Source organism: Protopterus annectens, chromosome 2.part0 (genome assembly GCF_019279795.1).
Source record: "Protopterus annectens isolate FY-2018-M chromosome 2.part0, PAN1.0, whole genome shotgun sequence".
Classification (NCBI taxonomy): domain Eukaryota; kingdom Metazoa; phylum Chordata; order Ceratodontiformes; family Protopteridae; genus Protopterus; species Protopterus annectens.
This window is the reverse complement of record NC_056728.1, coordinates 43,651,047-43,672,585: the sequence shown is the minus strand read 5'-3', so window position 1 is coordinate 43,672,585 and position 21,539 is coordinate 43,651,047. Positions and strand designations below refer to the sequence as shown.

General features: G+C 43.2%; 1 protein-coding gene across 1 annotated transcript in view; it reads right to left on the bottom strand.

Moving 5' to 3' along the window:
* Positions 1 to 21,539, bottom strand: part of LOC122792941 (transient receptor potential cation channel subfamily M member 2-like) — a 1,068,883-nt gene that overhangs the window by 476,366 nt on the left and 570,978 nt on the right. The window contains exon 17 of the mRNA XM_044060527.1: positions 16,561 to 16,798. Within this exon, the coding sequence (XP_043916462.1) occupies positions 16,561 to 16,798 (238 nt within the window). The remainder of the gene's footprint in view (positions 1 to 16,560; positions 16,799 to 21,539) is intronic.

Sequence of the window (21,539 nt, the reverse complement as noted above, 5' to 3'; positions counted from 1 at the left end):
TGAAGTGGAAGGGAGATGATGTATGTAGAATGCATGTGTGTATGTGTGTCTGTCCATGTATGCACATGTGTGAGTGTGGGGTTGTTCATACCTCTCAACTTCCCTTAGAAATCGTGCAGTAGATGGAAATGGACAGACACATTACACACCAGGAATGTAATCACAGTAAAGCTGGTAGAATAATAATGTCTGCAGCATGAAAGATGCATTAGGAGGGAAAACTAGACACCAAGGATACTTTTTTAATTGCAATCAGCAAAAAGTTGAAAGAATACCAAAGTATGCAGCACTAAAGATGCATTGAGGAATTACTAGACAACACCAGAGATTGTTTCCAAATAATACTGTAGCCCACATAAAAAGTTAATAGAGAAACAGATCTTGCATCTACTGAACAACAGTATGAAACTCCAGTGCGTGACATTATTGACTGATTGCAGTAGCATAACATATGGGGGCCATACTCAAGATGTCTGGACAAAACCAGGGTGAACACTTGATGACATCAAGGAGTCTTTGAAAAAATGACTCCAATCAAGTTAAAGAGTTAATGGAGTAACAGGTCATGTTTTGTGATCACTTTTCCGAGCAATTAGAAAAATGATATGTTAATGATTGATATTATTGACTATAATTATTCAAGACTGATGCAGGATGGGGAAAATAAAAGAAAAAACTAGGGAAATTCTGTAAACTCAAGGACAGGTAAGTAGCATGGTGGAGTTTCAGGGTGTGTGTGTGTGTGTGTGTGTGTGTGTGTGTGTGTGTGTGTGTGTGTGTGTGTGTGTGTGTGTGTGTGTGTGTATACACTGTTAAGCAATGACGTACAGGTCTTAAAGTGCATTTCTTGTTTTCCCCTCACAGGTGGCGAGGTGGGTCAGGTTCCCTCCTGCAGGTAATCTGACAGTGTCCATACAGAAACTGAATATGATGATAGGTGTGTTGAGGCAAAGGTGGGGTTGTCAGGGGCTGGAACTGCACCATCATTTGACATCCCACTGTTATCCACCCCATCTCTGCACACAGTCACATTGCCTATACATACCCCATCATCAGTGGCCATAGCTGAGGGACAGTTGGTGATCGGTGGCATGGGACAGGGCAGTGTGGTATCTATGGCATGTGTGTTTGGACACAGCAGCCATAGCCGAATGTCCAGTGGAGTCCCACAAAGGCAGATGTACAGGGGTGCTTGACAGAGGGCTGCTGGTCATCATACCCCTGGCAGAAGTGCCACATCTGGTGTCACCAGATGCATGTTTCAGGCCATCATGGAGGTGCAGGCATGTATGGAATGGTAAACCAGACAAGCTCTGAGGCTGCAAAGGGCTAATCATTTAGCTGTTACTAACAACATCCGTGATCTTGCAGGTGCCCTCCATTATTTTGCAGAGGTCATGGATAGATGGTTGGGTGAGATGGTGGGAATCCTCAACCGTGGAATGTCTGTGCTCGAGCATATGGTGGGAGTGGTGTGATGGCCATGTGGATGTAGGCCAGCAATACCAACAGCTGGAGGTCAACATGGACTTGCCAGAACACAGATCCGCTCCCGTAGTGGCAGTACCAGCCCCAGCACTACAGGAGGGCACTGTCCACACCACACCACAGCAGGCCACATGCACATGGCCCTGGCCAGTCCCAAGAGGGACCTGGTTCCAGTGGACATATGTCATCATCAGGGGAGAGAACCATATTGTGGCTTGTACCTGGTGGTGCCCGTGGAACCCCTGGCAGGCACAGTTCTCATGTCCATGACCAGAGATGGTGAACTGCACACCCTGCCAGGTGCAGTCTGCAGCTTTCCAACAAACCCCTGTGTAGGGCAGCCACATGGCAGAACTGTGTGCATGCATACACACACATATTACCAACACAGCTAAGGCAACCCCATACCGACACACACCACATCATAACAGCCCAATTAATAATTAAACCCCCTCACTCACACACATGGTGTTAAACATATGGCTCAGCCTAGGTCTCTGGCAAACCAACAACACACCCTGTGCATATGATGATACTTGTGCCACATCCCTGTCATCCATAACATCGATGCAGGGACAGGCTAATATGGCTCTGATGCACAGGGTGACTGTATTATGGTGTACCAATGTAATGCTGTGTAACATGTTGTCAGCAGTAAAGTTTAATACTTACATGTCAGGAAGTGTAGCTATCCAGCCATGATACATTATAACTGTTATTAACACTGAATGATTGTGGTCTCCATAATGTATTCCAATTGTGTTGTAGGTGTCCTCATGTCAGCAGGATGATGGTCTGCTGTTGTATCCTACATGGAGTATGACACTGTGGTGACACCTTCACTGTGCCATATCCTGGGTACAGTTGAACACATGTCACAGGTCTGTATAACAGTTACTGCATGTGTCACATGGCTGATAGGTCTGGGGGGTGTATACAGGTGAGTGCATGGTGGCTGATGTCACCAGCCCTTCTACAGTGGACAACTGTAAGTGTACTGGGCGGTACACACCACATGTTTGTGTATAACACACACAGATGCTGTGGTGTTGATGCAATACACAGAAAATACTGACCACATGGATGTATGTACCTGTGCAAGGAACCGATTTTAGCCTATGTAATTCCACCAAGACAGAATAGGCACAACAACACATTGGGAAATAAGTAGTCTGCTAGTTTAATGTCATTGATGATGGTACTGACAGGGTATATGTTCCCTTCCCCAATGTAGTGCAATCCTTAACTCGGTAAACATAGGTGTGCTGATGTGGGTGGCACAGCCCTACCCTTTGGAGGGTGTGAGGTGCTGTAGAAACTGCAGATAGTATGATAGATAACTACTTAACCTGTTAACATGAACTGTACAGTATTACAGCCTGCTAAGCAAGGGGATACACTCAACAGTAACTGCAATGATGGTGGCTGTGTCCACAAGAGCCACACCAAGCTATATATACCAACCCCAGTATCGCTGTACACCTATACAGTGGGGAAGAGGGCATTTACACATCTACCACTAGTTGTGATGGAATGTATTTCCACAGGATGATACCTGTGAAATGTTAGCATTTGCCAGGCAGTTCTCAGACAGATTACCTCCCGCGACATGTATATTCTGCAAACAGAATTAGATTCCTTCACAAACACACACATTCTTACTTGGTAACACTGGGATTAGAACCCACTACCTGGGTATGTAGTGCTACTGATGTGTGTGTGGCCTTAATTGCACACACCACACAGCTTTTAGGATGAGGTGTGTTCCAGGTTACTTATGGCATGAAGAACATCCACAGGCCTGTACAGTATGGTAATGGGGGATGTACTGGTTGTTTATGGACAATACATAGTGTGACATACTGTTATATACACATTGACAAACACATAACAGTCATACACACATCTGAGAGACCTGGGCTTATTAGTGCTAACTACCTTGTCAGTGTGTCCATTCTGTTACAGATACGTTGCACACAGCACATGCATAACTTGGCTGGATAGTGATATCATTTACCTGTATGGTTGATGGTGACAGTGGTGCTCATACAGTAGAACACGGGACATGTACTGGGGGAACCATGGTGTAAAAATAGTATACCCAGCACCTGCACTCCACAGTGGATATTGTACGCACTGAAACCCATGATAATACTCTGACATACCCACCATCACACATTGACCAGGACTGCACTACAACCCCTTGTCTATCCCAAGAGTGCTACTACAGGGATATGCATCTAATGCACATGCCACAGGGATAGTAGGGTGATGCATTGCCATGTCTCTTTTCTGGTCAGCAACATCACTATCCCTAATACTGTGTGGCAAGGTGTAATGTATTAGGAGAATGTGGCCTCAGAATGCTGTATCCTACAAATATACACACATGTACACATACACACACTTGCCAGAATGCAGAGGGTATCCCATGCATCTCAACTCATTTGTACAACAATGTTGTGCTGGTACTGCAAGCCCCAGGTAGCCCTTAGGGTGAAGAGTGTAACAAGGTACATGTAATGTCCGGTACAGCAGCAGCCACATCTAACTATGGCAATGGGGGTGCAGTGGGTGTGAAGGGCTTCAGGGAATTATCAATTACAGGTCTACAAACACACAGACACTGTTATTCTCAGTAATGTACACATACACATTTCTGGTTACTGGGGTCCATTGGTGCAGGTGTTCATAGGTGTGTACCAGGCTGTTGTCTATGGAGAGATGGAAAATGTAGTGGATGTGTGTACAGTGGTATCATGACCCCTGCCATGTGCCAAAAGGCCATCTATCAACAGATACCACAGGGGTGATCCTCAGGGTGAGAGTTCCATGCAACATCCAATCATCTGGTTGCCTCTTGCAGAGGGCCAGTGAGGTGCTCCAGTTGACATGTATTACATAACATGGTCAGTGTCTGTCTTAGAGACCTGTACACAAGCATGTTCTGTTGACTGTGGTAGTGTAGTTGAGGTATCCATAGCATGTGGTACTTACAGGGTGTGGATTCCTAGCTGTGGAATTCATAACACAGCTGGGCAGACATGTCAGTGTCACTCAAGCATAGATTGCCTGTATGCAGCCAAGATGGAGTCCCCACATCTATACAGAGGACAGACAGACATCAGCTAGACAACTGGTTATGCAGTAGGATGACTGTGTTAACATATGGACACTGATAGGTATGCCATTACTACATGACAGCAGCCCTCAATGACATGTCCTATGCACACAGTAGTCTACAGTTAATATTCACATGTCAGATCAATATCCAGTAGCAAATACTTAATGACACACAGCTCACACACCAAGAACACGATAATCAGGACTCAGAGTTCATCTTTGGATGCAGAGGTGTTTGGTTCCAGGATTACAATCTGCAATCGACTCTTACTTGGGAATGAGATGTCAACAGTAGTAACATAATGATACACTACATGCCAGTGTGACTGCATATAACCTGGGATAATACCCATGTATGAAACACATTTAAATGGAAAAGAGTGTTGTACAAGCCATATATACCCAGGTGTTTCAGACAGTAGACTCATATCCCTTGCTACTGTAATGACAGCACATAGACGCATGTTATGTACATGGAATTAAATACACTTAATAGAAATGTCATTACCCTGTTATTTTATCAAACCTGAAAGTGAGCACAGGTTACCAGGGCTGAGCCATGCTTAGCATTGCTACAATATGAATGCTAAGCAGATTTGCACACTGGTAAGCGAAGCTGAAATGGTGTAGGTACCTTTATTGTTTAACCGTATGTTAGCAGTGCTTACCATTGTGCAAACCCTCACAAACCCACTAAAAGCTGTTCAAAACTGCCTTAACCACTCTGTATCCAACAGCCCTTGTTCTGCCCAGCAACAAAATAAACAGCCCTTGCAGGTCTTGAACCCTGGACACTATAGTCACAGCAGTTAACCACTAAGCTATCACAGCTGTGAAGACAGCTGTTGTTTTTTCCAGTATATCTGTCAGTACACATACTGAATAGTATTGAACAACTGCTTTGACTTCTACAATTGTTTAGTACTTGTTAGTGATATTACTGTTGAATCACATATGTTGTTATATCTAAATATACAGATGCATATGGTGTGATATATCTGGGAAGGTATATACAACAGTCATGTTTACACATGACAAGGATATGGATATATATATATATATATATATATATATATATATATATATATATATATATATATATATACATATGTAGCTATATGTGTATATGTACATACACATATATATTTATTTATATACATCTGTATATTGCGTTATATATATGGTCATATATATATATATATATATATATATATATATATATATATATATATATATATATATATATATGTGTGTGTGTGTGTGTGTGTATATATATATATATATATATATATATATATATATATATATATATATATGTGTGTGTGTGTGTGTATATATATATATATATATATATATATATATATATATATATATATATATATATATATATATATGTATGTATGTCATATATGTGTGTGTATATATATATATATATATATATATATATATATATATATATATATATATATGTATATATGTGTGTATATATATATATATATATATATATATATATATATATATATATATATATATGTGTGTGTGTGTGTGTGTGTATGTATATGTATATATGGGTTCCCTTCAGAAACTCAAAATATTAAAATGTCGAATTTCAGTATTTCGAGGCCAAGAATCTGAATCCACATAAAAGAGAAAGTTTAGAAGCACAATATTCAGAACCTTGAATACCAGAGGTTTTGAATTTCGTGCTTCTAAAGTTCCGCTATGGTCATGTATTCAGGTAAGTGTGTGTGTTAAGGGGTTTGGGTAGGGGCTGTGTTGTGTATCAGTGTGTTTTGTTGCTGTGGTGTGTATGTGCAAAGAGAAAGTAGCTTGTGTGGTGGTGTTTTGTGTGTGTTTGTATGTAGTTTGACCTCGAAGTGAGGATATTTAGTAGGGGGGGGTCCAGCCCCCCACATGGGGGGTGCAGGGAGGCTTTCCCCCCTGCTTTCATGTAGAAGAGTGATTGTGTGTGTTTGTGTGGTGGATGGTGTGTGTGTGTGTGTGTGTGTGTGTGTGTGTGTGTGTGTGTGTGTGTGTGTGTGTGTGTGTGTGTGTGTGTGTGTGCAGTAAAACCGCGAAACTCAAAACTTCCGGTATTTAAGGATTTGATTTTCACGGTTTTTACTTTTCGTTGTTTTGTGGATTCGACTTCTTGGGCTCAAGATACTGAAATTCGAGATTTCAGTATTTTGAGCTTCTGAAATGAATCCGTATATATATATATATATATATATATATATATATATATATGCATATATATCCATATATGTATGTGTATGTATATATATATATATATATATATATGCATATATATCCATATATGTATGTGTATGTGTATATATATATATATATATATATATATATATATATATATATATACACACATACATATATGTATGTATGTAAAAAACACATACCCACAACCAATCTGAACACAGCCACAGTCACATATGGTAAGTGTGCTTAATATTCCAGTATATGGACTGTGTGATCAACACCATCCTCATATGTGCCACTCACACATTAACCCTACATATACTTGACCAATACACAGTGTATTCCGATGCCTGACTGTGGTATGGGGCATGTGTTGGTTTGGCCCTACAAACATATATGGTGATAGGGTACCATACACTGGAGAAGCATGCAACATCAGATAGAACAGGACCAAGAACAATGACATCTACCACAGTCTGTACACAGGCCAAGGTACATATTCACAATACACACTCTGTCGACAATCACCATAAGTACACAGACCTCACTACTGTACACACTGCAACAGAGTGTCCAGGTTTTTTCCTCAAAAATAAGCCCTACTATACATAACATGTCTAGCAGTCTGATATCTCACTGGCTTGTTATCAGGTATGATGTCAGGTATGATGTCAGTAAATAATGGTGTACTGAACATATGCACCTCTTACTGCATGACATATGTACAAACGTTGACAAGTTGTGGTTGGAGTCACAAACACATGGCCAATATTGACATGCTGCTGTGTTAAACTCATAAATTTACTGGTGTAATATGGTTTGTTGTGACATATGTCTTCTGAGGGATATGAAGTCAGTAACATCCATGGCTGTCACCATGTACTGACTGCAATCCTCAGAGTATGCTACTGGATTTCTAAAGAAAGGTCATGTGTGAGCAACACAACACATGTAAGACTCCAAACACTAGCCTGTCAGCAGATAGCCCTTAAGGTGAGAGTTTCCTCAACCACATAGCACTGTCATGACGTATATTTAATCATGTAGACCAGCCATATCCACACAAACCCTATTAAACCAACATTACTTCAAATGTAGAAGAGCAAGACTTACATTCTGTCCTCATGTCTGGAACATCCCCTCTTGTTTGTTGACCTGTCTCCACAGTGTATGTTGTAAGAGGTATATCCCACTACCCTCTGTGATGCTGTTTGCCAAACACCGACATGAAGTTCTGCTCACAGTGAATGAAAAGGGCCAACACCCACATGATGTTCCTAGTTATAGGAATGTGTTTCCATGCAATTGGCTATGGGAATGTTACCACAGCTGTTCCTCATGCAAACAGCTAGTGGAGGACTGAAATTTGTGCACACGCCATCAGCTGATCATGAGCATCACTTAAAAAACACAAGCTACTGCCTAAGCAAAGCAGGTGTACTTTTCCACATCCACCAGAGAGGGAGTGAGAGAGAGCAACAAAGTAAGAAAGGAAGGGGGTAGGAGAATAAGAGCTAAGCATGTTTGTGTCACACACTTACCAGTATGGGGTTACAAACCCTTGCCTATGTATTGCTATTACATTTTCATGCAGTTATTGCATGCACCACAGTGCTTACATGTTGGAGAGCTGTTCAAAGGTATCTTTGAAGGTGAGTGACATCAGCAACAGTGATAAAGGAGGGATAAGGTAAATGTGGTACAAGTGCATGTCCACAAAAGCAGGTGTCAAGGAAGACACAACCACACACTCTCAGGGACTCACACACATTATCACAGTTGGCAGGGTCAGGATTAGAATTCCTTACTAACTAGTTTGCTACATTACAGTATTACGCAGGTATCACATGCACCACAGAGGTTATCAGGCTGATATATGGGCAAAGGGTATGTCAAGGTGACTGACATCAGAAGGCAAGTTACAGTAGGGTGATGGGAGGTGTAGTGAGTATGAATGGCTTCCAAATCATTAATCTCCACACACACAGACACAGATTTGCTAGTAATGACATGCATGGGTTCATTGCTTCACAGGTGTGTAGTAACTGACTGTGCCAAAAGGCTGTACAAGGCTAGGCAAAGGGCATACCTTGGCATCAGGCCACTTGACAATGGACTGCAGTGTGGCTCAAGGATGTAGTCCCTGGATTGGCCCACACAGGTGGGTATTGTATTCACCATCCACTCATCTAGGTTACTATTGTGGGTGGCTAGTGCTATGCAGTACTTGCCATGTATGTGTTCTATATTCCATAACATGGATGGTGTCATGGTTGTGCACATTTCCCACATGCATGTTTTGTGACATGTGAAAGTGTACCTGGGGTGCCTGGGGCATGTTGTGTGGACAGATTGTTATCATCTGATGTGGCATTCCTGACCTCATGTGGTGAGAACTGGCTATGGAACTGAGGGTGATCCTGCACCTACATTGACAGCATGATACAGGTATTCACTGGTGTTAGTGGCATCCGTCCATAAAGGGCATGTGTATAAGGCATGGTATTTCTTTTGTGGGTTACATTTGCTGACTCTACAGTTGTTGCAGGCGTCCAGTGGGGAACATAGCAAAGGACCACTGTAAGCAATTATTTGCCTATTGTAGGAATGGATCAGGGTGCCATGTCCTCTGTAGTCAACTGCAAACACACTGTGGTTATTATTTGTGGGCAATATGCAGGGAACTACCAACATAGTGGTTGTTGCCTAGCCAAGTGTGTTTGTGTATGAGACATGGGTGGAGAGTGTTCTCTGGGTAATACAAGGGTTGCCTATATTGTTCCCCAATCCATAATGTCATATGTAGGGAGTATGGATTGTCTACACCAGCCTCTCTGCTGTTTGACATCTGTTGTCCTTGTAAGGTGGACATTGTGACATATAGTAGGTCCTCAATATAAGAAATTTGCAAAACCCGTCCCACAATGAGTCCTGTTATTACACAATCACAGCTAACTCCACAAAGGATACCAATGACAAACATATACACACACACACACACACACACACACACACACACACACACACACACACACACACACACACACACACACACAGACTCCCAGTTGCCATGTCTGGGATTAGAACTCCTACCTCACTAGTACATCACACTATAGTATTACACAGTTATAGCACACACCACAGAGCTTACAGGGATAGCCCTTCCCCAAAGGTGTATTTTAAGGTGAATGACATCAGCAGGCTTGCTAAAGTAGGGCAATGGGGAGTGCAGTGTGTGTGAATGGTCCATAAACCATTCGCCTGGGAGCACACGCACAGCACTCAGTCACGCACAGGTTTACATTTAACAGGAACATGTATACAGCTGCTAGATGAATAATGACTTGTACAGTCATGTTACACAGTTATCACAAGCACCACAGACACTATAGTGCTGAGGGCTACCAGAAGCAAATGTCTACAGTGATAGACATTTGCACATCATGTGGTATTGGCCAATTGGATGTGTGCTGGGTGGGATAGGCCTCATGACAGGAAGCTGTTTGTCACTGTTTGTCATTCTCTTCCACACATCTATGTATGTGTATGTTTGGCCTATTATAGTGTGTTGTCATTGGATATATGTGTGTATTCCTATCCGATGTGTGTGCAAAGCATGACTGGTGTGCCATGTGGAGTGTGTGCACAAACATCTGTGACTGACCGATATGTATAGTCCACTGTTGTTGCCAGACATGGGCTTAATTTCTTTAAGTGTGGGAGCATGCCCAGTATGACCTTTCAGTATTATGTTGTCAGAAATGGGCTTGGTTTCTCTAAGTGTGGGAGCATGCCCAGTATGACCTTCTGTACTGAATGTGTGAATCCATTCCAGGTAGGTTGTACTTCAGTGCAGGCTTTTGTGTTCTACACCTACAGCTAGCAAACAGTTTCTGCAGGATATCTGTAGATCGGTTGACAATATGGGGTCACAATGGGCAAAGGATTGTGAGATACTGTAACTAATTGTGTCTGTGATGCTTCTGCTACATGGTTTTGGTGTTAGCAGAGATATACAGACATATGTACTGTTTTACACTGTGATGTTTTATGTCATCAACTACTGACAGGTATATATATTTGCTTGCAGTAATTTCCTGGGGAACACAAGATGAATGAAGCTGTGTCCAGTATTGCAGTCTGCAGCCTACATATTCTTGCACAATCATGCCATTTTGGAGGGGGAGCTGCAGACACTTGCTAACGGGTCTGTGTAAATGGTTCAGCACCTTGGTACTGTGGTGGTTGAGGATCCCATGCTTGTACATCCATCGACGTGACAGTATGGCCATATCCTGCTGTGGCCATACCTCATAGCTGTACAGATTCACACAGGTTACCCAGAGGCAGGGCTCATATTTCTGGTCATTACCCCTTCACATTGTGGTTTACGAGTTGGTTTGTAGTTACCCATTCCTGTGTTTGCAGGCAGGGATAGTATGTGCACACATCTGAGTTTCAGACTTCACACACTCCATGGCGTCCATGCTTCTACCCCCCTCTCTATCCTCTTCTGAACATTATGCAAACATTATCTGATAAGTATCCCTATAGCTATCACTTCATCCCAGAAGTATTTAGGGGTTGATCCACAGTTCATGCAGTAGGACATGGTGGGCATGCTACTGGGATTTGTCGACATGGCCTTGTATTTGTGTTCTGTGGACTGTGTTATGTTGTTATTTGGGAGACCATGAGATAACATACATTGGCAGTATGGGTAAGAAACAGGCCTTTGATAGAGGACTGTAGGGCATTTGGTAGTGATGCAGGCCATCTGTAGCAGGCCAGTGCATTGTGTCACTCTTACAGTCCCAGGCTGCAAGCCACTATATTCCCCTGTGGAGACAGGGTAGGTGTGCAAGGTGTTAATGTCAATTGTTTCTGTCCTTATTGATCCATTGGTGTGGATGCTGGCAGGGTGCTGCTTACAGCTAGGGACACATCTGCATGGGACATCTCTTCAGCATTCTGTGGCTATTTCCATACAGAGGTGGGGGTCATATTGTACTTATTCCCAACAGCAGGGATAAGACCTGTGAGGTACGTGTGGCTGATTGTGATGTGAGCTGGGTGCATGTGTGCTATAGAAGCTACTTGCAGTTGACTCACAGATATACACGTGGCATTATACTTATGCTGGCTTGTGCATGGACATCAGTAGTTTCTCAGTACTTCATACATGTGCCTTTTGTGGTCTGCCAGTGTTTGGCCAGATGACATCAGTATTCCATACTACACAGCCAACTAATGTGCTGCTAACCTGTATGCACAATTCCTAAGGTGTGTCCATTTGACAGTAACATTTTATACACTCTCTGTCTAGGGTACTTCCACCTGTGTACTGTTTGTATGTCTGGGCCCATATTCATGACATGTCCATCTTTCAGATGGTGACAGATATTACATCCGAACAATTAGTATGGATTACTGCTGGATTGTGTCTTGCTGGGATGCATTGTGTTTGGCACTGCAGTTGTGAGAACTTGGACCTGTCATCAACAGTACTGGCCATTGGCCACTGGGACACAACCCTCCATAGCCCTCCATGCCTACATGCTAACCACTTTCACACAATATACAACACACAACAACCTAACACACAAAGCCCTGCATATTGTACATGTGCTACAATCTATCCTGCTACTTTGGCCAGCTCAGGTAATCTGTGCTCCACTGTTATTATACCTACATGTACATGTTACAAAATTTCTAAATAGGATTGTGGGGGGGGGGCACACCTGACAACTGTAAACATTTGCTATGACTGTACTGATATTTCAGGTACTCCATTTCATTCTGCATTCTGACCTATCAGACTAGAGGCGTATCAGTGTGATCTTAGGTTTTATTGACCTACATTTCAGTTTCAGACTTCTTACCCTTCAGAACTAACATCACGCTGCCTGACCTGTTGTAGTCTGTCTGTGTAGGTCTGTAGGGGGGCTGTCCTCCATAGCCATCAATCAGATGCCTTTCCACAGCCTTTCTTTGTGTTTGTCTACACCTGTCCTGCTGGCTGAGACTGCTGTTGGGTATATGAGCCTCACTGACATGCATGTGCATGTCCTATGGACACACATTTGGCCCACCACATGTCCTGTAGTGGGTTTTGTCACCTTGTCTAGTACTGCCTACTATGTTGACACCAGTATTTGTTAAAGATTTCATGCTGCCGATATAGGTGTCTACTATCTGCTGCCATCCCATTCAGCCACCCGATTCGCTAATGTGCTCACATGCATACCATAGATACAGGTAACAGAACATACTACTACATTCAGCAATTGATAGTGAGTGTTACTTACCTTGCGGCACTGCAAGGACTGATGATGGTGCTGGGAGGCTGACTATGTCGTTTGCACATAGCACACTCCCTATGTATGGTTAAGCACAGGTAGTGTGATATTTGGCATCCCTTTTACTGTATGTGCGAGTCGGAGAGAGGTGTCATTCCCTGGGTTCCTACCTTGTCAGTGTATGTGCTATGTGTTGTCTCTTTGCCAAGGCCTGGGCATACTGGGCACGCTTCCTTCTGCCTGCTGGGGAAGGCACAGGTTGTTCTTCCTCCAAGTCACTCTGTGCCTGTGCTGGCATTGGCAATGGTGGGGGGCTATGTGGCCCTACCCCATGCTATTCCTGCTGCAGCTGTTTCCACAGGATCATATTGTGTAGCATGGCAGATACAATGACAATTTGGGTACATGTAGCTGAGGAGTACTGCAAGGCTCCACCGGATATGTCTAGGCACCGGAACAGTGACTTGAGCATCCCAAACACATGCTCTATTATGATTCTGGTCTGTGCGTGTGCCTCATTATGGCATTCTTGTTCGGGTGTTTCTGCATTTTTGATGGGTGTCATCAGCCACATATCAAGTGCGTAACCAGCACCCCCATTAGGTGGCCACATGGGATGTCTCCATTGGCAAATCTCTGGTACAGATGTGTCATATGCCAGATGTGGGAGTCGTGATAGCTTCCAGGGCTGCCAGCACACACATTCATTATAATGCCATGGGCATCGCTCACGACCTGACAGCTGATAGAGGGGAAGCCCTTGCAGTTTATGTAGACTCTACCCCGCTCACCAGATGGTGCTTTGATGTGTATGTGCATGCAGTCTATGGCACCCACTACCTCAGGGTATTCTGCTATTTAGTGGAAGAGACACATATTGCTGGTCAATGCCTCACAGGTGTTGAGAAAATATATGTGCTCACAGGCATGTGCTGACATGGCATCCAGGAACTGGTGGAGTACCCTGGATGCTGATGCTTGTGAGATCCCCATGATATCCCCAGTTGGACTTTGGAAGGTACCTGTGGCTAGTATTCTTAAGCCTACACATACCTTGGTATCCACTGGGATGGGTTCCCCTCTGTTGGTTCTGTGTGTGAGGTATGGCTAGCACAGCTCAACAATTTGCTGTAGGAGGTCCCTGTCCACCCTATTGCGCTTCACTATCTCCAGTTCATGTAGCCCTCTGGTAGGTTACCCTGGGTCTGTACACTCTTCTCCTTCTCCTCAGTGTGGGTTGGTCATCATCAGCATTCTCATCCTCACCACCTTCAGCCTCTTCCACATGTTAATTTATGAGAGCAAAAGCAGCCCCTATCATTTTGTTGTTTTTGTTAGGTAAAATTTCCCTGTTTGTGTAAACTGGTGGTGTAGAGGTTGTGGGGAAAAACAGAGGGAAAGGTGTTTGGATAGATTATAGTAGTGTGCTGGGCTGGGCTACTGTCTGTGTAATTGGCTGATTCTGATACATTTCACCTGCCAGCTATGCTAGTTCTCCTCAATTACCTTCCTACTGCTGTTTTCCCTTCCCATTGCCTTCCTGTTTAAGCCCAGAGGCATGTTGCACAAACTCAGTGCTCAGATGTGAACAGAGCTGCTATTTCCTAGTTTAATTTTTTTTTTTTTGTTTAAAACCCGGTGCGTGGCGCACACACCTGTTTAGGCAATGTAAAGACTGCTAGGCAACTTCAGACGCACCCCCCTTACTTAGCTCTGCTAAGCTAAGGGCAAACCTGGGTGACAGAGCTCCAGTAAGCTTACAGTATGCCTGACACACCCCTCTATGATGTCAGCTAACTCTTAGGCTTGAACCATGGTTTTTTTGCACCTACACGGTTAGGTTCTGGCTAGCAATGAGGGGAAATCTGTGATTCAGTATCACTCCCCTCATTTGCATAGAATTGACTGCTAATGCCTAGTTACAAGTCTAACACTGAGCCTTTCCCCTTAGCAATCACTATTCAGTGGCCTTGCTGTCTTATGTCTGCCATTGACTATAATGGCAAAATTGTGATTTTGCCTAAAAAGCTTTTTTCAAGGATTTATTTTTATTTTCGGGGTGATCCCATTTGCGTGTCGCTGCCCTATGCTTAAATGGCCGAAATCGGCCAAAAAAAATAAATAAAAGTTATTTTTTGTTATTTTGAACCGGTTTTCCATGCCATTGGCCATATATTTGGCCATTGGCATGCCTTCCACATTATATACATCCTATATTTTGAGCTGTCATGGCTCCGTTTTGTAGTTTGCAGAAATGTACTTGGTTACTAACCGAATACATGTCTGCAGGTTACACTACTCCTGCACGGATGGCTGCCAGCTTCCTGGATCACTAAATCACCTCAATGCATGTTTTTCCCGTGGAAAATGGGGTAATTAACATGCAGGAGCTGTGTTCGTGCAGGAATAGTGCAGGAGCGCTTGTGCACATCCCGGGAGCATGTTCCTTGATCTCTTGGCGACCATATTGCCTCCAGTAGCTCTTGCACTATTCCTGCACACCGTGCAGAGCTTGCTGTTTCCCAGGGTTTGTGTGTGTATGTGTATGCATGCATGTATGTGTGAGTGTGTGGTGTGTGTATGTGTGAGTGTGTGGTGTGTGTGTATGTTTGCGCACTCATCAAGTGATATGCCTGGATTAGTTTATGGATTATTTTATCTACCTTGTGCCACTGGAAGCCAGAATAGTTTATGGCTCCCTTCCAACCCTGGACTGGATTAAACAGGTAACCAGACAGTGAATGAATGAATGAAAATTTTAAATGAGTCATAACTACTTTACATGAACAACCATTGCCTGGTCCTCTGAATCATTGTTTAACTATAGTCTTCTTTGGAATAACTTGAGCAGTGTCACTTTGAAGGATGTCACTGCACAAACGTATAACTGACAGTTGTTTACTATAACACAAACCTGGAAATAATTATTGATATATTAAGTACTGAGCCACTCAGTGAAGACACCAGCTGTATAATAAGCTGTGAAGAAAAAGAAGCAAGCAGGAACAAATTTAAAAAACATGATTATCAATAAAATCTAACCATAAGGTATTACTTAAAAGCTGTCTGACATATCTGAAATGGATTTATTCTTGCTAAAGCTATCGTAACTATCATTTTACAAGTTACTTCTGTAAAGTTAGTACATAATTTATGCACAAAATAAATATTTCAGTAGAATTACACTTCTTGTCAAGCATATTTCTTTATGCAAATTTGCTTAAGTACAGCAACAGCGACAGCCATAAAATGTACATCAATAAAATGAGTTGAAGAACTAAAATGTAGAGACATTTGTGTTATGAAAGGGAATGAAGATTTGTTAAAGAAACTTTCACTTGCCATCTGTTAATCGACCATTTCTGTGATATGCCTTACTTTTTTAATTAGTTTGCTAAAACATCTTGACTGTTTGCATGAATGTAGTACTAACCTGCTTTATTTCTTCACAAACTAAGGAGAAAACCCATACATATAGTAAATATTCTGTCCAGGAAGGCAGATTCTGGAAATCCATCATTAAAACATATGCAAATAGCCAGAGGAATCCTATATACGACACAGCGTTTAAATAGAAAATGACTACTGGTGCTGAGAAGAAGGCTGACATCCGCTGAATGCAGGTTAATGCTGTTAACTTTTCATTGTCAGGTACAGATATAAGCTGAGCCCTGTAACAAAGATAAGTAAGAATTTTCAAAAAGTAAGCCATTTTATGAAAATTTCTGTGTATGACTCTCAATTTCTACAAGCTGTGGAGAATATAGCACAAATTGGAAGGAATGGTTAAGCGATAGGCTCTTATCCAGGTAGCATTTAAAAGGAAATTGAATGAATTAACCCTCTGTGCTATTCTCTGCCAACCCACTGGTACTGATACTGTACCAGGTGTTGGGCATGTTTGACAGGTGACTCAGCTTTGATTAGTAACTCATACCTTGGAGGTGCAACAGGGAGGACAAATTAAATGGCTTGTGGCCTACTTTGCATCAGGAAAGCATGGTTCCTGTTAGTATTTATTTGCCATCTGTCAAATGCAGGAGACAACTAGCAGCTGCAAAATTTTGCAGGAACTGACATTTGAACAAGAGAGTACGTATTGTAACACATCAGGTACCCCCACATGACAGACTGGAACTGCAAAGCTAAGTACCAGTTGGGGAATTACAGAAAAGAATTCTGATGCCCATACATGTGATGGTCCCAGCCACTTCACTTGCCACTCAATACAAAGTGTATATTATGTGCGTGTGTGTGTGTGTGTGTGTGTGTGTGTGTGTGTGTGTGTGTGTGTGTGTGTGTGTGTGTGTGTGTGTGTGTGTATGTATGTATATCTATATATATATATATATATATATATATATCTGTATATATATATATATATATATATATATCTTTAGAGGATCATAGGAGATTACGAGGCTAATGGCCCTGGATTACAAACGTTTATCCCCGAAAAAGAAAGATCAATCAGCACCTGTCTCCCCTCTGTCAGGTAGAACCACGGGACAAATTTATATACCAAATGGGGCATTATACTCAATTATTGGCCTAATGAGGGAGGAGTACAGAGAGGTAGTACCTCCTTTTTTCTGGATACAATCCCTTTACTGATGAGATGAACCAAGTAAAAGGCTTTTCTGACCACTGCCACTACATGATGGTTGAATTTGAAATTGTTGTCAACTTGTGTATCTAGGTTTCTCACCACAGCTTGTGTGCTTAGGGGGTTGCCGTTGATGTGATAATCAGTAGGGGCCATGATTTTGGCACCAGTCATTTCTTGCTGTGAGACCCTCTTGTAGTATGTTAACATAATTTGGGGAGTCAATGACAGCACCCAACATACAGTCATCCACAAACTTGGTCAGCCACAGGCCTTTTGTCTTTTCCTGGACCTCTAAGAAGTAGATGCCAAAGAGTAGGTGTCCCAGGACAGGTCCCTGGGGGACAACACTAGTGACAGGTCTGCTGTCAGAGGTGGAGGCAGCTATTTTGACCTTGTGGGTCCTATTGGTAAGCCAGCTAGCAACCTACCTGATGAGACAGAGATTTACACCAAGTTGTGTTAGCTTTTCGATGATGCCTGAGTGGGGTATTGTATCAAAGGTTTTCGCCAAGTCAAGGTAAGCTGCATGTACTGACTTTCCCTCATCCAATGCTTTGGTGACAGTCTCAAAAAAGTCAACCAGGTTCAACAGACAAGATCTGCCCTTGATGAATCTGAACTGGGTTGGGTCAAGTGCTTGGAGATTGCCTATGCCCTTGCTTATGAGGTCCATAATAATACGCTTCATGGCTTTACTGATCAGACTTGTCAAGCTAATGGGGTGATAGTTTCCAAGGTCAGTAGTGGCACCACATTTGTGCAAGGGGATGGCAAAGGCAGTTCACTCTGCTGGAATGAAGTCTGTTCTTAGGCTATGTTTGAATAAGGTGCTCAATGGCGAGGCTAGTTCTTCCTGGAGCTGGTGCAGAATACAGCCTGGGATACTATCAGATCCCATAGAAGCTGTGTTCTTTGCCGTGGATAGGGCCTATAACACATGATATATGGAGATGTGAGGGCGGGACAAGTATCGAGGATGTCAAATGGGCCCTGGGGGGAGAGGGGGGGTGAAGTTTCCACTGAACCTATCTGCTAGCAGGTTGGCTAAATCAACAGGATCAGTGTAAGTGTTACCATTAAGAACTAATTCGGAACAAACTTGGGCTTTGCCATGGAGGTTCCTGATGTAACTGAAAAAGGATTTGTGATTAGCCTTTGTTTTGGAGGCTAGTTTTGATTCATAAACTGGCTTTGGAGTTTTTCACTAGTGATCTAATTTGCTTGTTGAAGCTAAGGAGGGAGTTTTTCCAGATGGGAATTTGTGCCTTTTTATCACTGGACAACAGTTTCTTCCTTTTGTTGTAAAGCCTGTTTATAGAAGATACCCACCCGATATATTTGTGTTTCCTTGAGGAGCAGGTTTTAGTTCTGTTGGGTATGGCTGAGTTCATGCAGTTGTACAGGTGCTTGTATGCTGCACTGGAGTACTGTCAGCATATTAGTCTGCATCCTCTGAGAGGGCCGGTGTTGAAGCTACTGATACTCTCCCTTAGAAGGTTGTAGTCAGCTTTTGAGAAGTTTTTTTAGCCTGGTTAGAGCTGGGGGTGGGTTGGATGGGACAGACACTTCGAATGAGATGAACAGATGGTCTGATCTCAGCAGGGAAGCACTTACTATGGGAGTGGTGCAGCAGTCACCCATGTTGATAAGAACCAAGTCTAGAATGTTATCTCCCCTCGTGGGGAATGAGATAAGCTGGTCTAGTGTGTTAGAATTGATGAAATCAAGGAATCATTGGGCGAGTGCATTAGAGCAGGAATATTTCACCCAGTCTATGGTGGGGTAGTTGAAGTCACCAAGGTTCAGGGTGTTAGGGGGGTACCTTGACGGTGTCAAGTAGGTCCAGGTAGGAGGAGTGGGTGTCATGAGTCATGGACGGTGGTCTATAGCTAACTATTACTTGGACGGGTGTCTTGCCAAATTGTCAGTTGCACCTGAAGTAGTTCCAGTGTATCATACTGGCAAACCAGTCTGGAGGTGTGCTTGTCTTTAATGAAGATAGAGACTCCACCACCCTTAGTCTTCCCAACCTCATTTTGGGGTCGGAATGTGTAGAATGAGGTATAGCATGGTAAGGCAGGAGTGCTCTCCCCAGCCTTGAACCAAGTTTCCGTGACTGCACAGATGTTGGTATCTGCCAGTATGAGGAGAGCCTCCAGTGAGTGCATTTTCAGGTTAAGGCTCCTAGCATTAGGCAGCATGACCTTCAATTTGCTTTTTGACAGATCTTTTATGTTGGAAGATTTGTCATTGGGGCATTGCCTAAAAAAGGCACAATGGGGGAGGCAAGAGCCTTGGCCAGAATCCTGAATCCCAGGGGTGACAGGTGGAAACCACCTCTGGCAAAACATTGAGGCCTGTCAACCAAGTCATCCCAGGCAGACAGATACTGGATCCTCTTGAAATGACACCAGAAACTAAGCCAATTGTTGAAGTGGATTATTTTTTGTTGGTATTGTGGTATCATTATTGGTGAAGGTAAGATGCTGTTTAGGGCTAGGGTCATACCTGTCTGGGACAAATAGTCTGAGATCTCAATCATGTCTCTCTTCATATAGTCCAGGGAGGTACAGCTCAAGTCTTTCATGTGAACATGAACAATGATAGAGTCATACTTGTACCTGTTGTGGAGAGACTTAAGCGCGTGTGTGATGTGGTGGATTCTGGCACCTGACAGACAACTGACCATGATCTTCTCCTTGTCGAGCCTGGTGAGGGAGACATCTGTGTGTCGCACAAATAGGTTCATAGGTTCATACTAGGCTATCTGCCCTAGGGCATTTATAAGCCTAGCCAGAGTGTGTATGGCTTTCGCCACCCATTTTAAATTAATTTTGCTATGCCCTTTTTCTAGGTTAGTATACTGTGCCTCTGTCTAACAGTGACACAGAAGTGATACCCGGGGTAAACCTACGATCTCCCATCCACTCATCAAGATTCCTCTTGAAGAGAGTCAATGAGGGACTCTGCCTAACCTGGACTGGGATTTTATTCCAGAGTGAAGGGAGCCTCTGGGTTATGAATCTGTCCCTCCAGCATGTCCTATTTATTACAGTGCTGAGGTTTAAGTCCCTCGAGCGTGGCTCGATGGGATTTGGATTTTCTGAGGTGCAGCATGTCCATTAATTCCGGGTTGGACATGGCTTTATACGTCAGGCACAGATCGCCTCTGAGCAGGCAGTATGCCACTGAGTAGAGCTGGAGTTTCTTTAACCGGGCAGCATATGGCATCTGTTTGAGCCCCTTGATCCTCTTGGTGAGGTACTTTTGGGGTCTTTCCAGTTGCTGCAGGTGTCTGGTAAGGTACATCCCAAAGGGCATTGTACTCAATTATGGGCCTGATGAGGGATAAGTAAAGAGGCACGATGACCTCCCCTGATCTAGATGTGAATCCCTTCATGATTAGGTGGGCTATATAAAAGGTTTTTCTAACCACTTTGGCCACGTGGTTGTCAAATGAGAGATTGCTATCAACTTGGATCCCCAGGTCCCTAATTACTTCTTCTGTACTTAATGGATTACCACCTATGTGGTAATTTGTGGCACTTTGTTTTGCCAAAGGGATGACTATACACTTTTGGCGTTTAGCTTGAGGCCATGGCTCTGGCACCAGTTGTCTGTTTCTATGAGGCCCTTTTGGAGGATGCTTGTGTCGGCTGGAGAGTCTATTATGGCGCCCAGTTTGCAGTCATCTGCGAACTTGGTCAGCCACAGTCCTTCCATGTTGGCCTGTACCTCCGAGAAATATATACCGAACAAGAGAGGTCCCAAGACTGAGCCTTGTGGGATGCCACTTGTAACTG